At 47.5% G+C, this 21,607-nt stretch overlaps 1 protein-coding gene across 4 annotated transcripts in view; it reads right to left on the bottom strand.

The window, feature by feature from the left end:
• Window positions 1-21,607, bottom strand: part of WWOX (WW domain containing oxidoreductase) — a 910,606-nt gene that overhangs the window by 344,745 nt on the left and 544,254 nt on the right. Inside the window, exon 9 of one of the 4 annotated variants that reach the window (XM_079116955.1) lies at window positions 9,142-10,745. The exons of the other annotated variants lie outside the window; for them this stretch is intronic. Coding sequence (XP_078973081.1) covers window positions 10,701-10,745 — 45 coding nt within the window. The 3' untranslated portion in view covers window positions 9,142-10,700. Of the gene's footprint in view, window positions 1-9,141; window positions 10,746-21,607 lie in introns of those variants that run through there. 4 annotated transcript variants of the gene reach the window in all.

The raw sequence follows: 21,607 nt of genomic DNA on the forward strand, positions 1-21,607 counted from the left end.
AAAAAAAGTGGCTCCTTCTTGTCTGGTAGGCTTCGGTAATTGGCAGGATTTTGAGTAAGCTCTTTTAAGAGCTCTCCGTTTCTATTTTCACATTAAACACACTTGCAATATCTATTAAAAGCACAAATACCGAGGAACACACCGAGACTATCAATGAGCTTACATCTGGAGCCTTCGAGATGTCAGGAGAAACGGAGGAGAGAACACCCCTGCAGTTTTAGTTCTTGGGGACTCAGTGTGGGAAGGGAGAAGGCTGCCCCCTCGCTCCCTACACTTACTTCCCTGCGTCGGGGGCCTTCTGCCTCACTTCTGTATCTGAGGGTTTATCAGAAGGGGTCAAGTTCAGGGTTTGATCGAAACAACGAACACTGGACTTTGCCTTTGTTTTCAGGAGCCTTTATTGAGTTCAAGCATGGGAGACCCCTTAGGTGTACAGTCCCAGGATGACGGAGCAGCACAGCAGGAAGGACACACACGGTCACCTGGGAACATCCAGGAGAGAGCCTTGGGCCCTGACGATACCTTGGAAGTCATTCTCAAGGTTACGTTTGGACAGACAGCGCCACTTGAGTGAGCGTGGACCTGCAGACGCCAGGCAGCAAGGGGCGGGCCCTGACGCACTGGCGAGGGTCTGCCCTTGGCCTCAGATTCAGTGCACTTCCAAAGCTCCTTCGCTTCTTTCCAAGCATCTTAAAAGGGCAGGAAGGAAAAGAAGGATCAAAACCCAGGGGAAGAAGAGAGAGCCATAACTCAGCTGAAGTCTTCTTCCAGAGCCTCCCCTGTCCCCATAAATGTGTGTTTTGGATGAAAGTTTGTGCACTGGGCAAGAAGACCATCATGGTCTGAGATTTTAACTGCATCTGTTGGTCAGCATCCTGGCAAGATGCTGACGGTACATTCAAAATGGGTAATGCAAGCAGCATTTAATAAAGCCACTGTTTGCAGGGATCCATGTAGGGTTTAAGGAACCTGGAGGCTTCAGGCAGTGTCCTGGGGTTATAACAGCAGGGAGGGATCTGCCCTGGCCAGCTGCATGAAGGGAAGCTGGTACAGAGGGAGGGGCTCACCTCACCCCATAGGCAGCAAATCTGGGGACTGAGTAGCCTGACCCTGCTTTGCTCAGAATTCCTGTTGTCACTGTCCATAGCTAAATGCAACCTGAGAAAGAGAGGGCAAGAGAGCCTGTTGAGGTTGGGCCCCTAGGGCAGGACTAGAGGCCTGCAGGGGACAGGGGCATGTGGTGCACAAATCACACAGGGGGTTTGCAAAGATGCATGAGCTCTAATGTTTATCTACTTGCATGTCCCATCAGGAGTTATTTGAAAGCAGAACTTTTCCCAGAAAAGATCTGCTTTGGACACCCCTAACCCAGACATACCCTCTGGCTCTTCCCAGGTCTAAGATGCACGATTTCTTAGGAAGAGTCCCTGTAATTCACACAGACAGCGTCTCAAAACTGTGAATGTGAGCAAAGTGCACTGGAGCTCTTTATCCAGCCTTCGCTGTGGCTCCTTGGGTCCTGTGTCTGTGCACAGCCAGCATTGGAAATGCAGGCTGAATCAAGCAAGGCCACTTTGGGGCAGTTTTATCTAACAGTGGGGCATAAGGGATCTAAGGGATAGAGAAAACATCTCATATTTTTTGAATATAGCTCATCTGAATGAACATAGACAAATGCGATTTTTTTTTTCAAGAGTTTGAAGAAAAAGGAGACATTTCATGAGCTGGATAAAAAGGAAGAAGAAGGACAGGGCTAATAAAACTCCTGCAAGATGCATGCTTAGGGTCACCACACAGAAGCACACTGTGCCAAAATTCTCTAGGACAAAGGAAGACAACAGCTTCTTGGAAACTCAATGCAGAGGCCATGGCAGGGTGAGGTCCTGGAGACAGGAGCCAGTGTCCCCAGTGCTGGGGCAGTGTTAATAGTGCAGATACTCAAGCAAGAAGATAAAAGAAAAACTCATAAAAGTCACAGCCGGTGTCTTAAACCAGGAGAGGTAAAATCTCCCGCAGAATTGGGGGTGGGGAGGCTGCCTCTGGAAAGTTCCGATCTTCCACGTTTTCTAATGTAGATTAATGGCTTGCTCAGGCGAGCTGCTACAAACTTGCTAAATGTGCTGACCGCCTGAAATTAGCAAAGGTGGCGGCTCAGGAAGGAGGGAAGACATAAAACCAGCTGATTCCAAATGGGCCTCACTCAGCCTGGCCTGACATATGACAAACTAAATGAGTGGCGACAGAGAGCGCAACAAGTTTCGGGTGGTCGAGAACAGACCCGGGTGAAGTACGCTTCACCTGGCAGGAGGCCTTTGCCCCTGGTGATGAGACCTTGGGATCCCAACAGGTGCCTTCGGAAGATGCACGCACGCTCTGGTGCACACCCGCGTGCCCCCACACGCCTGCCTGCACACACGCGTGTTTATCAAAGCTGGAGTGCAGAGGGACCATGTGGGCATAATGGCATGGGCTTCTAACCAGGGCAAAATGTGTGTCCCCAGGAACCAGAGGTCACCACAACTCCTCTGGAGTGTGGTCCTCCGCCCTGGCCACCACCTCCTCGGAGCGTGGTTACCCACACTTGGAAGGTCTTAGGAAAGGCACAGGAGCCGATTCCCGATTCCCGGGCTGGGCCATCCCTGTACTCCTGGAAGGCTGTGTACCTCCAGGTCAGCAGGGAAGGAAGTGGAAGGAAAAGCGACGGGGGGGCACATCTGGAGGGTCTTCCTCTCCGCGAGGCAGGAGCCTCCCAGGCAGCAAAAGCCCTCGGAACCAGAAGCGATGTTAAAGGTTAAAGGTCAGCTGGAGCCACCAAGTACTCCTTCGAAACTATCAACTAATTATGAGAAAAATCTGATGTGAACTTAAAGGACCTCACACATCAGTATTTACCTATAACTAGGTGGAAATCAGAATTCAGCACAGATTTATCTGAGGGTGGATTCCTCAGTTATGTTTCCCCCAAAAGACCCACAACAATATATTCTTATATTTGATTTTAGTTTTCAACTTTTAAGACAAATTCAATGGTAAGTCATAATCTTTTTTTTTTTTTAAATAGGTGAGTGTAAGCAGTCATGTGAAATCATAGTCTCTCGTATATTTCTTTTTCTTATTTTTTAATTTATAAAACATTCACACAGCCTGTGGTTTACTAGTACTGATTCTAGAATAGACAGGACTTGGATAGAATTTTATTTTATAAATCTTTTTAAGAAGTTGTTTGAGGTTACATGGGGACATGATACCTGCTATTCCAAATCTACATAGATATCTGGCTCTCCTCACCCAGTGGCACCAAGAGCTGGCCTGTGGCTTGGCACTGACACTCTGTAAAGTCCACACTCACCAAATGGGTGCTGCTCTAATATCCGCCGGTCCCTTCGATGTCACCTTGCCTCCTTTGAAACTTGGCAGAAAGCAGCCATGTTGGGACACCCAAAGGATACCGACTCCTTCATCTGTGGTAGGTGCTGGCCTGCTGTGTGCTGGCCCTCTGCTGGCTGGGGGCCTTGGGGCCCCCAAAGTGATGAGACCAAGTTCCTTTCACAAAGACCATGCAGCATAACAGGGTAAACACTAACCAGGGCAAGGGCGACGGCTTTGACGAAGCTCGCGCTGACAATTTACCGCTACCTATCAGGCGCCCCTCTTTTAAAAGGCCATTCATTGCTTGAAACCACCCCAACAGATAACTCTTAATATGGCCTCAGGTCAGAGAAGATAAAGGCTTACCACACCTAAGAAACTTCACCAAGACTTAAGAACAGAATTCTTGTTCCCTCTTACAATCCACATGTTGATGCCCAAGAACCCAATGTGAGACAATTAGGTTTCGACGCGGGGTAAGACGCGGGGTCCCTAGGAGGGGATTAATGTCCTCGTAAGAAGAGGGAGGGAGACGAGGGCTCACTCTGCACCATGTGAAGACATAGCAAGAAGCTGGCTGTTTCCAAGCCAGGAAGAGTCTCCTCACCAAGAACCAGGTCTGCAGACAGCTGCATCTCGGATGGACAGCCTCTGGAACTGTGAGAGCTGAGTGGGTCACCGTGATTATACTGAGTACGCCAAGAGGCGAGGTTCAAAGCCAGCTGCCCGGAATCCACCTCCCTGGATAGCACTAAGATGGTGAGATCTGTCAGGAGTGTATGGAGCAAGTGGATTTTCTCATTAGCTGAGACATGACCCTTTCTGATTGGTTGGTATCTAGTGTCACAAAAAATGGCAGTCACCCCTCAGATGCTTCTAACTCAGCCTTGGACAGCGAGGGGCTGAAGATAGCTAGATAAGAGGCAGATCTGCCTGCAAGCAGCACAGAGAAGTTCAGGCAGAGGGAATTGTCTGAGCGAGGGCGTGGAGGAGAGGCAAGAGTGGAATGTAAACATTATGTACTGGTAATCAGCCTGACCCCTTGTCAGAACTGGAAGAGGCTGACAGAAGAGCTTCAAGAGGCAGGACCTCTTGTGTGAAGTGGAAGTACCTGAACGTTAGTTTGCACTGCATCCAGGAACTGTTAGATATTCAATAGCAGGTACTTCACTGAGTTTCCTTGAGGTCAGTCAACATTTGTTAAGCACTCTAAATGGTTCTACAGATTATAAGGTGAGAAAGGGGTTTACAGTCTAACTGGAGCACAGGTAGCTGCAAAACCAAGAAAAAAATGATAGAAACAGATACATGTCAGTCTTAGGCTATTTGAAAACCTTTTAAACTCTCAGACGTATCTGAAGGCCACATATATCAAATTCATGTAGACCGGGACCCTTCCCTGCAATCTCAGGCTACCTGATTCAAACAAGATGGCAACAATCTCTCTTTGGACTCCTGTCCCTGGGGTACCTTCGACACCAATTTTTCTAATATTATTCTTACTTTTTCTAAAGTTCATCTCCTGTGTTAGGCTGGGGAATGGAGAAAAGGGGGATTTGCTGCATGGGACTGTGTCTCGAATAGTCAAAATCCTTGGAAAAGGACTGGTGTCCAGTGTCTGTCCATATCTTTCTACAATGCTCTGTGTCTTGGGGGGCGGGAGTGACCTGGATAGACTTCATCAATGGCTCTCTTGGTCTTGGCTTCCAGTTAGATTAGGTCAGTGGAAGACAAGGGCAAGAGGTCAAAGCAGGTAGTTCTATTGCCTTGGTTCTCTCCTGGCAGGCTTGCATGAAGCTGGCCATGACCCCTGACTAAGGTTCCACCACCTCTCAAGATGGCTTTCTCAAGTTCCATGCTATCCTTCCAGTTCCATCTTCAGGGGCCTAAGAGCTGCCCCTCTCTCTTCCTTCATGGTCGAGGGTGGTACATCTTTACTGTCACTTCCCTGGGGTGCCTTTCTTTCTTCCCATGTGGCTCTCCTGAACCCAGCTCCCACCTTGACAGATGACATCTTCAAAACCTCCTAATTAGAATGTGCCCGGTTTCCCATGGACACCTGGTGTGTCTGCCCAGATTGGGAAGCAAGCAGAAGATCCCTGGATTCATGAGCTGTTTGGCATTCCCCAAGTGATCTGATGCTTCATGCATTTGAAAGAGGGGGTGGATTATAGGAAGGAAGAACAAGGAAAGTGAAGGTAGCAGATGTAGCGATGCAGACCGAGGAACAAACCGTAGAGACGGAAGTTAATGAAATGGCAACACTAGAACTTTTCAAAGTGATTTGAGGTTTTCCAGATTGAAATGGAGAATTGAAAGAAAGTGGGGTAAACGGGGAGGGAGAGAACAGGGAGGCAGGTAGAGGGAAACAGAGACAGGGAGAGACGAAGGAAAGAAAAGAGTAGATAGAATGTACACAATGAGAATTCCCAAACGGAATTCCAGTGACACCAATGCACTAGTAGATAAAGTTCCCAAACACGATTTACCCGACCCAGGGAGCCTGCGGCCCACAGGACACAGAATCATGGACTCATCAGCAATTGCGGAATTCTGTAAAATGTGCACTTGAGTATGTGTGTGTCCCCACGGCTACGCATTCGGTCAGTCCCAACCCAGAATGTCAAGAAACGGTGATCTCTCCAGACTGAGTTGCTGGAATCCATGTGCAATTCAGAAGCAGAGAGCAGTCGGGTGTCATGGCAACTGGGTGCGGGTCCCTTTCCTTGGCAGACTTCCCCGACACAGAGCAAGCAACTGGAAACCAGAAATGCCCCAGCCCAGTCCTGAGTTCCCCAAAGAGCAGAGCCTGTGCTCTGCCTGCCACTGGTCTAAGTGACTGGGCGACTGAGTCCAGGTCAGTCTTCACTGGCACGGGGGGATAGGACGGGGCATTTGTCCTCTGGATCCTGCGCCATCCTTTGTCTTCTTCTATGGGGCTGTTTTTTGCCCCCTGCACAAGAAGACTTGTCCCTGAAAAGGGAGTCCTGGCGCAGTCACTCCTCTCCTACAGAGGGCAGCGGGTCTACTTTACGGTCCCACCTCCTTCCACCCCTGATGCTTTGGCCCACCCCAAGCGGGCTCAGCAGGCTTAGCAATTAGAGCCGGACGTCCTGTTCAGCACAACAGAGACTCAGAAGCAACAAGGCAAAATTCTCCAGGGCCACAGAATTTGTCCAGGCCATCATGGTGGCAGCGAAAGATGCCTTGCCGGCTTTGGACTATTGATTCATGTTGCCAACAATAAATGGGCCTTCAAGAGGGCTGGGCGATATGGGGGCTCCCGTGACACTTTTCGAGACGTTTTCTACATGGACATGTCATATTCGAGGACAACTTCTGACCTGCCAGCGTGCTGTCACTCTCAGATGTGGAAAAGGACTGGGCTGTGTGGGTGCCAATTTGGGCTGGTGGTACCAGGCTGGCCTTGTCCGTGGGCAGGGCCTGATGTTCCCAGGACAGACTCCACTTAACAGATGGGGGAGGGGGCGGTGCTGCTGGGGGGCTGGGAATTCAACTTGTTCTGACAGGAGTTTCTTGAGGCTGCCAGCCCAGCTCTAGAAACCCAAGGCAGCATCCACGGCTCTGGAGAAGGTACTATGGGCCTAGCGGGTCTGTAGGAGACTCCGCTTTCCCTGGACCCACTGGATTCGGGGTTTGGAAAGTTGCCTAAGGGGTCAGGAGGTTGCCAGGAAGCACAGGAACTGAGATCTTGATCCTTCCCTTTGCAGGATCCATGTTCTGAATGCTTCTCTGGGGCTGTGGGATTTGCTGGGTGAACGGACACTAAGAGTCCCTGGAGAAGGACTCACCTGGAGGGGAGGGAGGACTGTGAGAGAAGAGTCCTCATCAGGGAAGAGGAACCATGAAAACACAGGTGTGACTGAGCCATCATACGTGATGGCCACACCTTGGAAACAGTCACCGAAGAGCTTCCTGGAGTTCACATGGAGAGTGCTTCAATGCACAGGGCACATCGCCATCTTCTCTCTCCCTCCTTTCCCAACACATCTGCAGAAGAAAGGAAGCCCAGGCAGCCTCCTCTACATCCCTAGTTCTTTTTCTAGAAGGATGGCCCATGGTACTAGGTCAAAAGTACTTTTAAAGAAACCTGATTGAGTTATTAAAAAAAAAAAAAAAAAAAACACAACTGCTGGGAGGAGGGAAAGGAGAGGAGGACCCGAAAAGAGAACCTAGATTTCTGTCAATCAAGGACACGAGGAAGTTGGGAAGGGAGAGTAGCCAGGGTGGAGGGATGACCTCAGTTTTCAAGCTGCAAGTCAAGAAGTGATTTTAGTTTATTTGTACCTGTCAGGGAAGCAAATCATACCACATACAAAATTTTTAATTTAAACAATGGTTCTTTTCCTTCCTAGAATATACTACAATGGATTTTAGCCAAAGTCTCCTTTGGCTTTGCTTTGGTTCCTGTTTCTGCTAGAAAAAAATGGACGTGTAAAAAGATTCTGCTCAGATCCCCATTGCAAGTGACAAGACACATGCCATGGAAAGTCACCTAGGAGAGGCAATGGGATGCAACTTGAGATCCCCTCCAAGAAGGGTGGGCAGAAAGGTTCTGCTCCCTCCATTTAAAGAATATGGCTTGTCTGCAGGGCTCCTCACCAGCTGCAGCGCCTTAGCTACAGGTGGTCTGAAGCCGGTCACTTGGGGGCCCATGCAAGTCCCAGTGACAACTCCCTGGGTCCTGGGAGCTCTCCTGAGTATGTTTAGACCGAGTGGGAGACATTTCCTCCTAACTGGAGCGTTGGCTAGTGGCCTAACAGGACTTTGATGGCTTCACCAAGCCACACAACTATATTACATATATTCAAATGAGGCACGAGCTTTGCAGTTGATGGACAGGCATGAAATAGCTGTGCAGGCTGGGGGTCAAGACCCACACCAGGACACTGGGCGAGTTAGACCCTCAGTTTACTCATCTTTGAGGTAGAATGTTAATGTGGACCACTCAGGTCCAGTGTCAGGTTCTATGGGAATAAGTAGTTGGCTTCTGTAGGAACTGATTTTTCTGTTGGGAGTTGTTTCAACCAATGAAGAATTAGAGGAGGTCTCCACTACCCACACCCATGAGGGACTCCCGGCTAGTTACAGACTTTCTTAGGATCTGAACATCCTTCTGTGACATCAGTAATTCATAGACACCTGCATTATCAGGAACCATGAACTGAGTAAATATGTAACAACCAGCTGACACTATAAATTCAATAACATTGTAAAAGAAATTTCCATTTTTGTATGTCATAATAGCATTTCCCCACATCTTTACCTACATGCAAGACATTATTTATTTCATCTAAGACATATTTACAGTATGCATAGGTCTGAAGAAGCCTTATAGGTACTCTTAGGTTGCAAAGGAATCCAGAGGGGTGAAACTTTGTTATAAAGGAGGACCAGAGGTTTGGGGTGTCTGGTCAAAAGAGTGGGAGGTTTATAGGGTTTGGAGGAGAATATGTTCCCTAGGACAATTTCCACGAGTGCTAACATTGTGTGTGTGTGTGTGTGTGTGTGTGTGTGTGTGTTACTGCAGGGAGTCCCAGTTGGTTAGGCCTAGGTCCTAGAATGTTCTCCAAATGGGGAAGGGGATACCTTTGGGCTAACAGGATTCTGGGAAAAGATGGGACAGTTGAGCGAGTTGACTTTAATTTCGGAACAAACATGAACAAAGAACCAACCTCTACAGTAATTAAATGAACCAATTAAACTTTCTGTTTGCTGGAAATGTTCTGCATCTGTGCTGCTCATGTGTAGCAATTGAGCACTTGAAACAGGGCTAGTCCATGCAACTGAAGGGGTGACTCTTACGAATTTCATGCATATTAATTCATTTATGTTTAGGCAGCCATGCATAGCTATTGGCTGCCATATTGCTCCCAAGTTCGCTCCAGCCTGATTGGAGAGCTCCTGTTGATGTCACAGTAGGTAGTTCCCTCCTTCGGAGAATCAGCTGGTACCTATTAAAGGCAGGTACTGTCAATCTAAGAGAATATTTCTTTCCAGAAGCTATAAAATGTTCCTAGGTGAAATTAAGTTGCTTTATCTTATGGCACCTTGCTTTTGCCACATTTGAATCAGGTTTTAGCCACTACCATTAATTAGGAGCAGTGTAGAAGCAAAAACATTTAAAATAAACCCAGGCCCTGGATGTTAAAGCTGTCATTTTTTACATGGCCTCATGATTCAACGATTAATGGACCTTAAAACAATCATAAAACATCAAGGCCCTCGCTCAGGCTTACAAGAACAAGAATGGTTTTACTTCCGCTCCAGTCTTCTTGTTTTAAATTCATTGGGTGTCACTGGGCTCTGTAAACACTTTTAAGTATTTTGACATTGTGGTATGAGATGTTGTTAATCTGTTTCCTCCCTGACCTTCATTGGCCAGCAGCATCTTGAGACTTAGTGGAAAATGTATGAAAAACAGCAAGGATGTACCCAGTGACATAGATTAGGACACAATAAAACCTAAATAATGGCTCTACTGTATAGATTCTGATTCAGTAAACTGGCTTACCAAAGACTGAACATCCAGTCCATGCCAGGTACCTGGGCACCTGCACATATACCATGTTTTATTTGTATAATCTGTAGCATAAATACATGGGATTGGTGTTTGTGCACCCATCTTACAGAGGATTACACTGAGTCCTGGTCATGTGTTCAGTAAGGGGCAGAAGTGTGGTTCAAAACCAGATTCTTCGATTCTCTCTTAACCCTTCCTTTTCCAAAATACCACTTTTGGTAAAGGCAGGTGGCAGTCTGCATATTTCAAAAGTGGACACAACAATATTTCCAGTCCCACGTTCTCTTCCACAACTCTCCTGTTGCCCCATTAAGAGGTGGAATCTGTTTTCTCCCCTGTAAACCTGTGCAGGCCCTTGTGACTGTCTGGACAGACAGAATACCAAAATGGCAGGGCTACCTGATGTCTGCAGTTAGGTCATAGGAGGCAATGAACAATAGCCGCCATATTGTGAGGAAGCCAAGTTACATGGAGACAAAGTGCAGGTGCCCAGCCGAAAGCCCCCCAGCCAAGGCCTCAGCCACAGTCAGCGTCAGTGCCCAGGTGACTGAGTAAACACTCCTCAGATACTCAGTCCCCAGTTTCCAAACTGCCTCCACTGATGCCGATTGGCTCAAACAAGCTGCTTCTGCCTAACTCTTCTGAAGCCACAGATTCTTAAACAAAAGAAAAGTTGTTGTTCTAAAGCACTAAATCTGGGGTGATTTGTTATGCAGCAATTGTTACTGGAACACAGTCAGACTTTAATGAAACTCTGCAGAATAGGCAAGCGCCTTAATTCCCTCATCTAAGATGTCCAGTGGCTAGGTGATGGGTTCCCGCAGAAGAAATCCTGGAAGGAAAAAGATAACGATTTTGGCTGTAGGGAAACACTGAGAATTTGGAAAGCTTATTATGTCAGGGAATTAAATGGAACATTTGAAGGAGAAGAAAACAGCGTGCCTAATGAATATACCACAAAGTTTAGATTTATGGGATTGTACAATTATTGTTTTGACTGTTAAGATCTATCTAGAGTCTCCAGTGGCTTTGGACTAATTCATGAGTTTGGCTCTAAAAGATTTCCTGATGAAGTGGATCCTCCATTTCTGTCTCTTGGGCGTATAGGGTGGCAATGGTGTTATTCCACAATGTTTAGAGGAGGAGAAGAAGTTCCTGACATGCTTGAGAGGGTCCCCTAGGGCAGCACGTCTTACTCCTCTGTTTTCACAGCTCTTGGCACTGTCCCTGGCAATTCTGGGAAGAACCGGAAGGAAAACCAGATCTCCTTATGGAGACGGAGCCACGCAAACAGTTTAAAGGAGGTTGGTGCACGGTAACAGTGACTTCTATTTGACACTCACTCACAGGCTTCACAAAAGTGAGGGATGGCTGTGTTTTAGCAGTGAACTTCCTAACAATCCAATGCAGAACTCGCTGTTACCTGTCTGGTGACTAGGGTCCCTGCCATCTTGTGTTCCACTGTCCCCAGGCACTTGGGAATGCATCAGATCTCTCTTAAATACACTTTCCTTTCTCGGTTAAAGTCCCTTTGCCCACCTGGAGCATTTTACCATATAATTCTTAAATTTTGTTGGTCACATTCTTAACTTCATTTATATGACCATATATACATTAATATTTTTATTTTTAAGGTATATTGCAAATATCAGAAAGAAGAGGCATCTTGCATGAGCCTCCTAAATACAGATAGAAGGCATCCACAGGCATCAGGAGTAATATTTAAGTCTTTCAGGAGCTGTTACTTTTGAAGAAATTTAGATTAATTGGGTTGCTTTTAAAACCTGTAATGCTACCACGGTTACATGCTTAGAATCACAAAATGCCTAAGGTATAAACAGGATTTTTTTTTCTTTTTATTGATGGCTGTGAATTTTCTCTGCACACCTGTACTATCAAGGTAACTTTTGCTATAAACAGCATTTTAAAATTATCACATAAAAAACTATCAAGCACTAAATTAGAAAAAAACAGAAATTCGAAAGTGATAGTTAAATTTATGAAGCAATTCTGCTACACTCAAAGGCTCATTGCTTGACATGTAAAAAATTTTGAGCTGCATGTAAGACCTGGGTATGAATTTCTCCAGTGGGGGAACCACAATCCACACTGGACTCCAGATGAGAGCCACATGCAGAACAGAGGCGCTGCAGATGTGCCCTTGTTTGCATGACTAATGGAGATAATATTAAAAGTCTTTTCTCATCATTTCAATTCTTTCATTTTTTATTTTTTTTATTTGGCTGAGTGCCTTTTTTGCTACCTCCAAGAGCTGTTAATTTTGTTCGCTGCCGAGCAAAAGTCAAAGTCAGAGTCTAAACAGCTTGTAATGAGTTTTCAATGGCCCATCTCAATGAAATTGAGGGCAAAGACCAGCGGGCTCAGGCAGTGTCAGCCCGCAGAATTTATTAGCGAGGGCACATTGTGTGCAGGGGCAGGCGCAGAGGAGGGACTGAAGTTCCTGGGCTCTTCCAGAAGAGCCCAGCCCTTATTAAAAACTGGTGACAGCCACAGGTCACACATTCTCAGGTCTATCTGCTGCCCACCTCCAGGCTGCAGGGTCCTACCTGGTCGGGAATGGAGGGAGTAGTCACCTGGAGGAAAAGGCGTCCCCTGCACAGGGACACAGTTGTTCCCCTTCTCCCATCCCATCCTCAATCAGGGAAGAAGGAGAGGCTCCTTGGTTCCTCCAAGATGGCTCCACACCATCCCGACCACACCCACTGACAGCTTCCATCTGGTGCTGATGATTTAGGCAAAACAGAGCAGTATTCAAGGTTTGAATTCTGATTTTTAATTGTTCAATTCTTAAATTTCTCCACTGCACTGTTTCCAATAGACACCCTATTATTTTTCTTTGAAAAATAATCTTTAAGCCCATACAGTGGTTTTCTGTACAAATAGAAAATATCCACCTAAGACAGAATCCTTTATGAACCTGGCAAGTTCTATACTCAAAATGGAGATCATTTTGACAAGAGATTCTTTGGCCGAAAATGCTCCGCAAAGCCACCCAGATAATCCATGGGGTAAGCGGTGGTCTAGGGAGGAAACAGTCTTACTCCTTCATAGCTACCCATTTGGTCCAAGGAGGACACTGAGAGCTCTGGGTATGGGACTGACACAGGTCCTGGGAGTGGAAGAAATGAGGACAGTTGCATCCTCAAAGACCAATTTCTGTATCATTGATATGAAATGATGATTGACCCCAGCACATTTTACAAAGATAGTATCTATTAAATGCCAGCCATAGCTGGGTCTTCTGGGACAGGCTGGTGGTCTGTGATGGAAGCAAACTCACTTTTCTTTCACTCATTCTTTGCTTCAACCATCTGTCCACTGATCCAGCCGCTGACCACACTCACAGAGATTTCTTACATAGATGTTTTGAGGAAAGCTGCAGACTAAATTCTGGGGTAAGTGGTTCGTCTCTGCCATCAGCTAATTGAGACTGAAGCAGAACATAAAAGTCCAGATTAATAGAGTGGCTTTCCAGAGCCTGCCACAAGCCACTAGCCTCTCTAGCTTCCACCTTAGCTACTTAGCTCTTTGCTTTCATTCACACACCCACCCATGATCTCTTAATGCCAATTCAGGTCCCGGCCCAGGTCCTACAACATGGATGGGAAAATGAAATGCACATTAACTACCTTCTACAGAGCCTGTGTAAGTACGCCTTGTATCTATCCAGGAAATATCAGTCAAAAGCAACCAAACAAACCACACACAAAAAATACCTCTTTGTGTTAAACACGTCCGTATATTTTAAAAGCACGCCTGATAGAAGAGTGAGATTCACTCATATGCACATTCTAAGTCATTTTTCACAATGACAAGAATGCAAATAATAACAACAACCGGCAGCAGCTGTGGAAGCAATCACCGCACGCCAGACTCCGAGATGGTCCCTTTACACGCATCATCTCATTTAATCCTCTGCAAGTCAGGTTCCATTTTTATCCCATTTTGCTGATAAAAGGTTGACAGAGGTTAAGCGATTTACCCCAAATCACAGAACCACTGCGTTTTCAGTCCAGGAGAATCTGACTCAAAAACCTACAAAATAGCAACACTCAGTTTAAATTGTAAATCCTACACAGCTTTCATCTTTTAAGCAAAAATTGAAATGTCCCTTTGTCTGAAAGTGAAAAGCCATCCATCCGTGTACACTAATGAGAGAGGACAGAGGGGCACGTGTGGTCAGAAGTAGCCTAGATCCAAACTCCCCACCCACTTTAAAACTCTGAGGGCAACTTTTGTTCAGGAACGAGGCAAAGACAAGAAAATGTCGGCATGGGTGAACATCCCAGAATTGCCACGTGAGGACCAGATTCCTCCTCGACTTCTGCTTTCAGATGTGAGTGGCATAAATACTCTCATGGAGAGTTAACAAGGCAAGTGATTTTAAGAAGGAGAAAGAGAAAGGATTTCCAACAAAGCTGCTTTGAGAAATGGAGTCAGAAACGAGCTGGCGGGCAACATTTACACTTATTTTTTAATTTTTATTTTGTTCGGTGGGGCTTCTGCTGAGAGCCTGGGGCTTCGCGGTTCACACTGGGGATGGCCTCACCTGCCAGCTCATCGGTGGGGGAAACAGAGTCCCAGGGGAGCAGGGTGGGCGGTGGCCAGCCCACACTGACGGGGGCTGGACACACTGACCCTGGCCATGAAGGCCTCTGGGTTTTGAAGGCCTCCCTCATTCTAAAACGTGGCCTGCGATAGGAAGGCCTTCAGACGTTGGCAGCTGAACCTGCTGATCCTGGCCTGCCCCTGTTGCCAGCTGCTGTGGCAAAGCATGTAGGAAAGGAAGAGCAAAGCTATCGGCGAGGACGGTTCTGCATGGCAACTTCGCTCGCAGGCCAACTCTGAGTGTGCCCGTTCCCCAGCCTGCCATGTTCCTGGAAGGAAGAGGCCCAGAGCAGCCATTCTACCCATGAGTTTCCACCCCCAGGGTCTAGTGGCTCACAGAGTCAAAACCTGCAGACATCACACGCCTGCACCTGGCCATTCCTCTCCAAGCGGAAAGAGAGCCACACGTCCGTCACTGCGCTGAAACCCAGGGGCATGCTCATGGAAAACCCTGGACTTCCCCGGCTTTCCTCCCAAATACCGTGGCTGAAAGGCCCGACTTTTTGGCCACGGAAGAGTGAACATTTACACAATCATTAAAATCGCATCTACCACCATATTTTTCTCCTTCTCAGTTTTAATACATTTTTATAATTGCATTGAAGATATTCTAACCCTGTTTTTAGTGCAAAGATAAAATTTATGAACCGTGACAAACGTATCATCTCACAGCCAACTCCAAGGATAACAATGTGCGTGGTGAAGCCCAGTGTTCACTCCCTTATGCCCGTTTTAATGGGGCGGGAGAGAAAAGGAGACCACCAGAACCCCAATCTGCAAATTCTGGATGCAGGGGGCGTTCCCAACTCCTCCCCAGGATTCGGGATGCTTTTCAGGGAAAGTATTCATTCATACAAAAATTTTTCTGAAGTTACGTAGTCAGAACTTCAACAAATATGCATTTAAAATGTGTAATTTGGGTGCTACCATGGGGGGTTCTGTTGCCACAGCCAAAGGCATCCCTTTGCTGCCCGTACCTTTCCCCCATTTCCTTTAGAGGGTAAAGGGCAGTGTGAGGCTTCGCTGGCCTGCCCTCTGCCCTTCTTCCTGCTGCAGTGCCCGCCACTGGCCTGCCCTCTGACCTTCTTCCTGCCGCAGTGCCTGCCACTCGCGCCTGCTCTCACATCTAGATACGGAAGGAGCTGGAGAGCTTCTTGATCGCTCAGATGAGATGTTATAAGAATATCATTAAACACAAAACACCTCTCCGAGCTTTCCACCCATATGCTGAAAATATCAGTTTCACCAGAAAATCTTGCATGCTGACGGGTTCCTAAAAATCCAGCAATCACAGATGTTTGGACACATGTTTGCAAACTCAGGCAGACCCCAGGAAATAGAAAAGGAGATTTCTGGGGGCTTGGACCCTGGGGCTTTCCTTCGCCCTTGCAGGGCATGCCCTGGCCACCCGCTCTTGGCCGAGACGGGGAGGGGCCTAACTCCAGATGAACTTTTCTTTCGCTCCAGGAAGGCCGAGTTCTACTCAGCCCGACTCCACAGAACAGCCTTACGTAAGACGCAAATGCCGGGACCATAATGAAGTGCAGGTAATCCACACCTTTTAAAGACACTTATTGTGACAGAATGGATTGGCGAGGTGTAGGCGACACAGGCACACATAAATGAAACGCATCCCACCGGAAAAGCATTTTGCTCACATTGTCATTTACGGCTCCTGAATTAATAGACCACGAAAGGCACCACCGTCCCCAACAAAACGCCGTAAAACCACTGGCAGCGAGTGGTGTCTCAAACTTTAATTCCCCTGGGGAGAAAAGGACATTGCCTAATCTGTATTCAGTCCTGACATTGGCCGCATCTGATATGGAACATTAGCTTCTAAGTCTCTCAATAGACTAGTGTCCTTCAGTTTATATTACTTTATGTTAATAGTAGAAAAATTACACACAACATCATTTATCATTGTTATACTCTGCTATACATCCCAGAGCTTATTTTAATATATTTATTTACCCCTGAGACGGGGGGGAAATTAAAAATATATATGTTTCAAGAAAAACCTATAGGGAAAAGATCAGTGTAAATCTCTAAAACACACACACACACACACACACACACACACACACAGCTCCCTTGGGGGGTGGGGGAATCTATTGCACAGCTCCGCTTGTGAATGATAACATGTCTCTGCCTAAGGACACCAGCGCAGTGCACCGTGCTTCCTGGGACGAGTCCATAACAAAAGGAGACGTATTAATGATAATAGATCTTTTGTCCCCTTGGCTCCCCTAGTTTTTTTTTTTTTTCCATGTGTCCATTTCATCCTTGGGTCCCTCTCGTTCAGTTATTAGCTTTTTTGACATCTGACCTCTAGCTAGGGAAAGGCCAGAATCTTTTTTTCTCCTTTCGGAAAGCGCTGCCAATCCGAGGCTGGCTTCTACTATTTCTGACCCAGATTCCACAAACGCGGAGTGCCAGCTCGGTTTGGATTAAAAGCGACAAGGCCAAGGCTGTGCACAGGCCCTCCCTTCTGCTAAGGGGTCCTGCTCACGCGCGGGCTTCTGCGAGAGCAGCCGGTGTCAGGGTCCTCCAGTCTCTATGGAGCGCCACAAGTCACCCCACCCTCTCTGAGCCTCAGTTTCCTCAGGAACAAAAGACATCTGGACTGTGTGAGCCAGGATTCCTCACAGCTCCGTGGGGCTTCTGGCCCAGAGACGTTTCTATGATATTATTCATTCCAATATGGACGGATCTTCCCATATTTCAGATGAACCCCTCAAAGCTCTGGAATACTGATGGTGACTAAGGGCCCAGGTTGCCCAGCAGCCACATGGGAAGTGGAGCGGTGTGGCCCAGAGAGACTTGCACAACAGGGGGACGGGAATGGGCCCCTCCAGGCTTCTGAGGCATGCCTGCAGCTGGGGCCCGTCGGGGCTGCCCTTTTATATCTGACTTCTGTGAACTCGGTTCAGCATATGCACCTTCCCAGCGCATGCCTTTGCAATGCAGCGCGTGGTTTTGTCTTGGGTCCTCCCTCCCTGGGCTCTCCCACAGACTGTCCTTTCCCCCACAGGGAGGGAGGAAGTCCAGGCAGGTACAACTTCCTTAAAATTTCATTGACAAGGAAATTTGAGGTCAGAGATACTTGCTGACCAGCCTGAGCTCATGAAGCAACGACTGGCTGGATGGCTGAGGGGGGCCTGAAGCACGGTGCTGGTTCCCTGCCCCGCGAGGGCTCTCTCTAATACACTGCGAGGTTACCAATAAGCTGCTAGATCTGTGATGAATATGGACAATATCTTTTTCCAAAAGGCAAAATAAAGTTATCACCACTTGAACAAGACGGGCCGTTTAAAATAGCAAGGTGGTAAGTGATGGACCCTGGACAGCCAGCAGGACAGGCGTGTGCTGCAGAAGACCTTTCTTCTTGCTCTGGAGGCATCCTTAGACTACATTTCCCAGGCTCCCTTGCAATAGATGTGGTCACATGACAAGCTGTGACCAATGGAAAGTGGGCAGAAGTGATCTCTGCTCTAGGATTGCCCCATAAATCCTCCAGGGAGCCTTGTGCCTTGTGTTCCCTGCCTGCTGTCTGGATTTGGGGGGCCCAGCAGAGGATCTCCAGGCACTGTGGGCACTCAAAGAACAGGATGTCAACACCTGGGAGACACCTTCTCAGTGTCTGGGTTGACTGTTACTTGAAACAGAAATGCAGTCCAGTCCTGGGACTTGCCTAGAGCAGCAGTCAGTCAACCTCATTAAGGGAAGAAGGTGCGAAGGACAGAAAAGATGTGTTTCCAGATGTGCTGCTGACACACCCAAAGCCGTTCTTATTGCCAGACTAAAGTATTTACAACGTAGACAGACCCTCTGAGCAAGCGTGGCCAGGACAGCCCCGGGGGGGCCTGGGGATCCTTAAGGAGAAACACAATAGGTTCGTTGTCTTATCTTAGTTGTCATCAATTTTCTTTTCCATTGACTTTGTTTTCACTTATTTTAATCTCACATTTTTTATTCCACTTGACAATATTAATGAGGGGGGTAACTTGCTACCTGCCAGCCACTGTCCTGGATACCTCATCTCGATGTCTCATTCTATCTTCAAACATATTAAGTAGATGGCCTTGTCACCCCATGCCACAGGTGAGAGAGCTGAGGCTGAGAAACGCCAGAGACTTGGCCACCAGAATGAATCTCCAGAATAAAGGAATGGAAATCCAAGGGCAAGGATGGAGACTTAGGACAGAGGTCGAAGAAAACCTGACGCAGCCCACAGGGCTTGGCATCCCAGGACGCCCTTCCCACCGCAGCGTTCACAGAACGGCAAGGAGGCGAAGAGCCAGCTCAGCTCAGGCTGCCTCTGCTCAAGCTCCTGGGCAAGGTACCTGGAGTACTCTGCCTTGGTTTCCTCGGAAACTTCTGTGCAGTGTAAATTCCACACTGCCCGGAGCCCTCAGGACACTACCTGGCACCTCTTGAGCACTCAGTACATTCAAGCACTTATTGCCCTCATCACTGACCTCACCGTCACCTGCGCCACCAGCCAGACCTCCTCCCAAACACAGCCTGTGTGATCACCAGGGAGCAAAGCGCGCTGGCTGGACAAGTGGCCAGTTCAAGGCCAGCCTGAGCAGGCCAGCACCCATGACTGGCGGCGGGCTTCTCGAAATGTTTGCACTGTGATGATGAAATGAATTCATCAGGTGTGGATGTCTGTCCTGTGCTAGGCACAGAGCTAACATTTGAAGGAAAAGGGACTTCGTGGTCACTGCCCCAGCCAAGGGCAGGCAGACACTGGCAGCCATAGTGGACAGTTCTGTGACTTGTGCTCCCACCTTCTGCTTCACACAGGGTCTACTGGGCTCTCCACACAGAGGCATGGGTGTCCCATTGTCTCTGGCCCAAGCGTCACCCAGAGAGTATAGCTCATGAGACCAGCAGGACGAGAGGCAGTGACATCAGCACTGACAGCATCAGTTGTAACTTACAAGGGCTCCCTGGTGCAAGAGTGTGCTGACCACAGGGACACCTCACCTTGCTCTGTCCCCACGCCAACCCTCAGAGGTAGACATTACTTATCCTTTTTTTGCGGGGGAGTTGATATTCAGAGAGTTTAAGCATTTTGCCTAAGGGACACAGATAGAAGGATCTGTCATAGTCTTTTTGGACTGCTATGATAAAATGCCCTCAACCGTAGCTTATACATAGCAGAATCTTACTTCTCACACTCCTGGAGGCTGGGAAGTCCAGGGTCAAGGCCCGAGCAGATGCAGGGTCTGGTGTGGCCCCATTCCTCATAGACGCTGTAATGGTTTGGAGCTGGAATGACCCCAAAAAGTTATGTCCCAAAGGCGTGATCGCCAGTCCTTGGTGCTATTGGGAGATGGTGCCATCTTTAGGAGGTGGGGCTCAGTAGAGGAAGGGAGGTCACTGGGGCTGTGCCCTTGAAGGGAATCTTGGGACACTGGCCCCTCCCCTCTCTCTCCTTGTGTTCTAGCACCATCAAGAATTCAGACTTCCTCCACCATATGCTTCCCACTATGATGTATGACCATGGACGGAAACCTCTGAAATAAACTTTTATTCTCTTTAAGTTGATTTTCTCAGGTATTTTATCACAGTGACAACATCTACTGACATAGACTCTTATTTCATCATCTTGCTGGGTCCTCATTAGATGGAGATCAGGTAAGGGAGTTCTCCGGGCTTCTTTGATAAAGGCACTAAGTCCATTTTGAGGGTTCTACCCTCAAGACCTCATCATTTCCCTAAATCATTTCCTCTTAATAAATGTGTTCGGGGGAAATACAAACATCCAGGCCTCAGCAGAATTTGAATCCAGACCTTGGTAACCAAAAATCCATGTCATTGATCACTTTGCACAGGGTAGGAGTCTTTCTGAGCCCTGCCTGCCCAGGGCCCTCTGCTTTATCAGTAATTGGCCATTGTTTCTGACCTGGTTCCTCCCAGGAACTCTTCAAGGCAATGTTTACCCCGCTGCAGGGATGAATCGCATCTGGAACATTTCTGAATGAAATCATTAGTCATTTCCATAAAGGCTGAATAGTCTGACAAAATTTTTTCCTGTGTGCTATGTGATTGCACTGCATAATATTTAAACAATAAAGGTTACCTTTCATGTACTATTGCTCTGTTTTATGCTAATAACCAGAATCATTTAATCATTATGAGCTAATGACCTGCAAAATTTCATTTTAAAAATGAAGTCATATCAGGGCCTCTGCAAGACAAAAATTGGATAAAAAATGAGAAAAGTCAATGTTCAATTTGTATTCTTGAATGGAACAGCTGAAGAGCCCGCGTGGTACCAAGCAAGTGTGGGCAATGGAAGGATCGTGTGCTGGAATGAGAAGCAGGAAGGAAATTCTTCATCTTACCAGACTCAGTGGTATCAGTCTGGGATCAACAGAATACAGATTCCTGTTCCTGCACCCAGTTTGCAAAAGAGGTTCAGATCTGTGTCTTTCCTGCTGTCTGTTCAGCCCTCTAGACATCTAGTTTGGGATACTGCTAAAACTTGGCATCGCAGAGGAGCAGAGAACAGAATGGTGGACACTCATAGCTTCCTTCTGTGACCCTGGTGAGCGACCTGGCCTTCCAGGTTTCCCCTTCCTTGACTTCCTCCTTAGAGACAGGTACTAAGCCAAGTTTAGCCAGTCCATGCTGTTTTGGTGAAGTCTCAACTTGGATTTTTACTGGGAGGATGAGCCTAGAGACCTGTATGGCTAACACTGTTAGTCCCATATTACAAAAGTCAGCTGTCCTCCTTCCTTGCTAAGTGAACTCTGATTTGGTCTGGGTGGCAAAGCACTGGGGGCTGAATTACATCTAAGCTAACCAGAGTGAGAAATCTGCATGAACGGCCTCATGCACTCACTGACCCCGTCCCAGGTCCTCTGTCGTGCAAACTTGGGAGGCCGCATGGGAGGGTGGGAAATAATTCCTTACCCCTTAACTTGACCATAGGATTTGCTTTAGCCCAGAGGAAGCAGCGGTTGTACCTCGTGGTGTGCCGGAGCTGGCTGACACTAGTTCACAGGAGCCACCTATTAAATTCTCAGGGATTGCACAAGCCAGTCAAAG

Source organism: Sciurus vulgaris (genome assembly GCF_902686455.1).
Source record: "Sciurus vulgaris genome assembly, chromosome: 17".
Classification (NCBI taxonomy): Eukaryota; Metazoa; Chordata; class Mammalia; order Rodentia; family Sciuridae; genus Sciurus; species Sciurus vulgaris.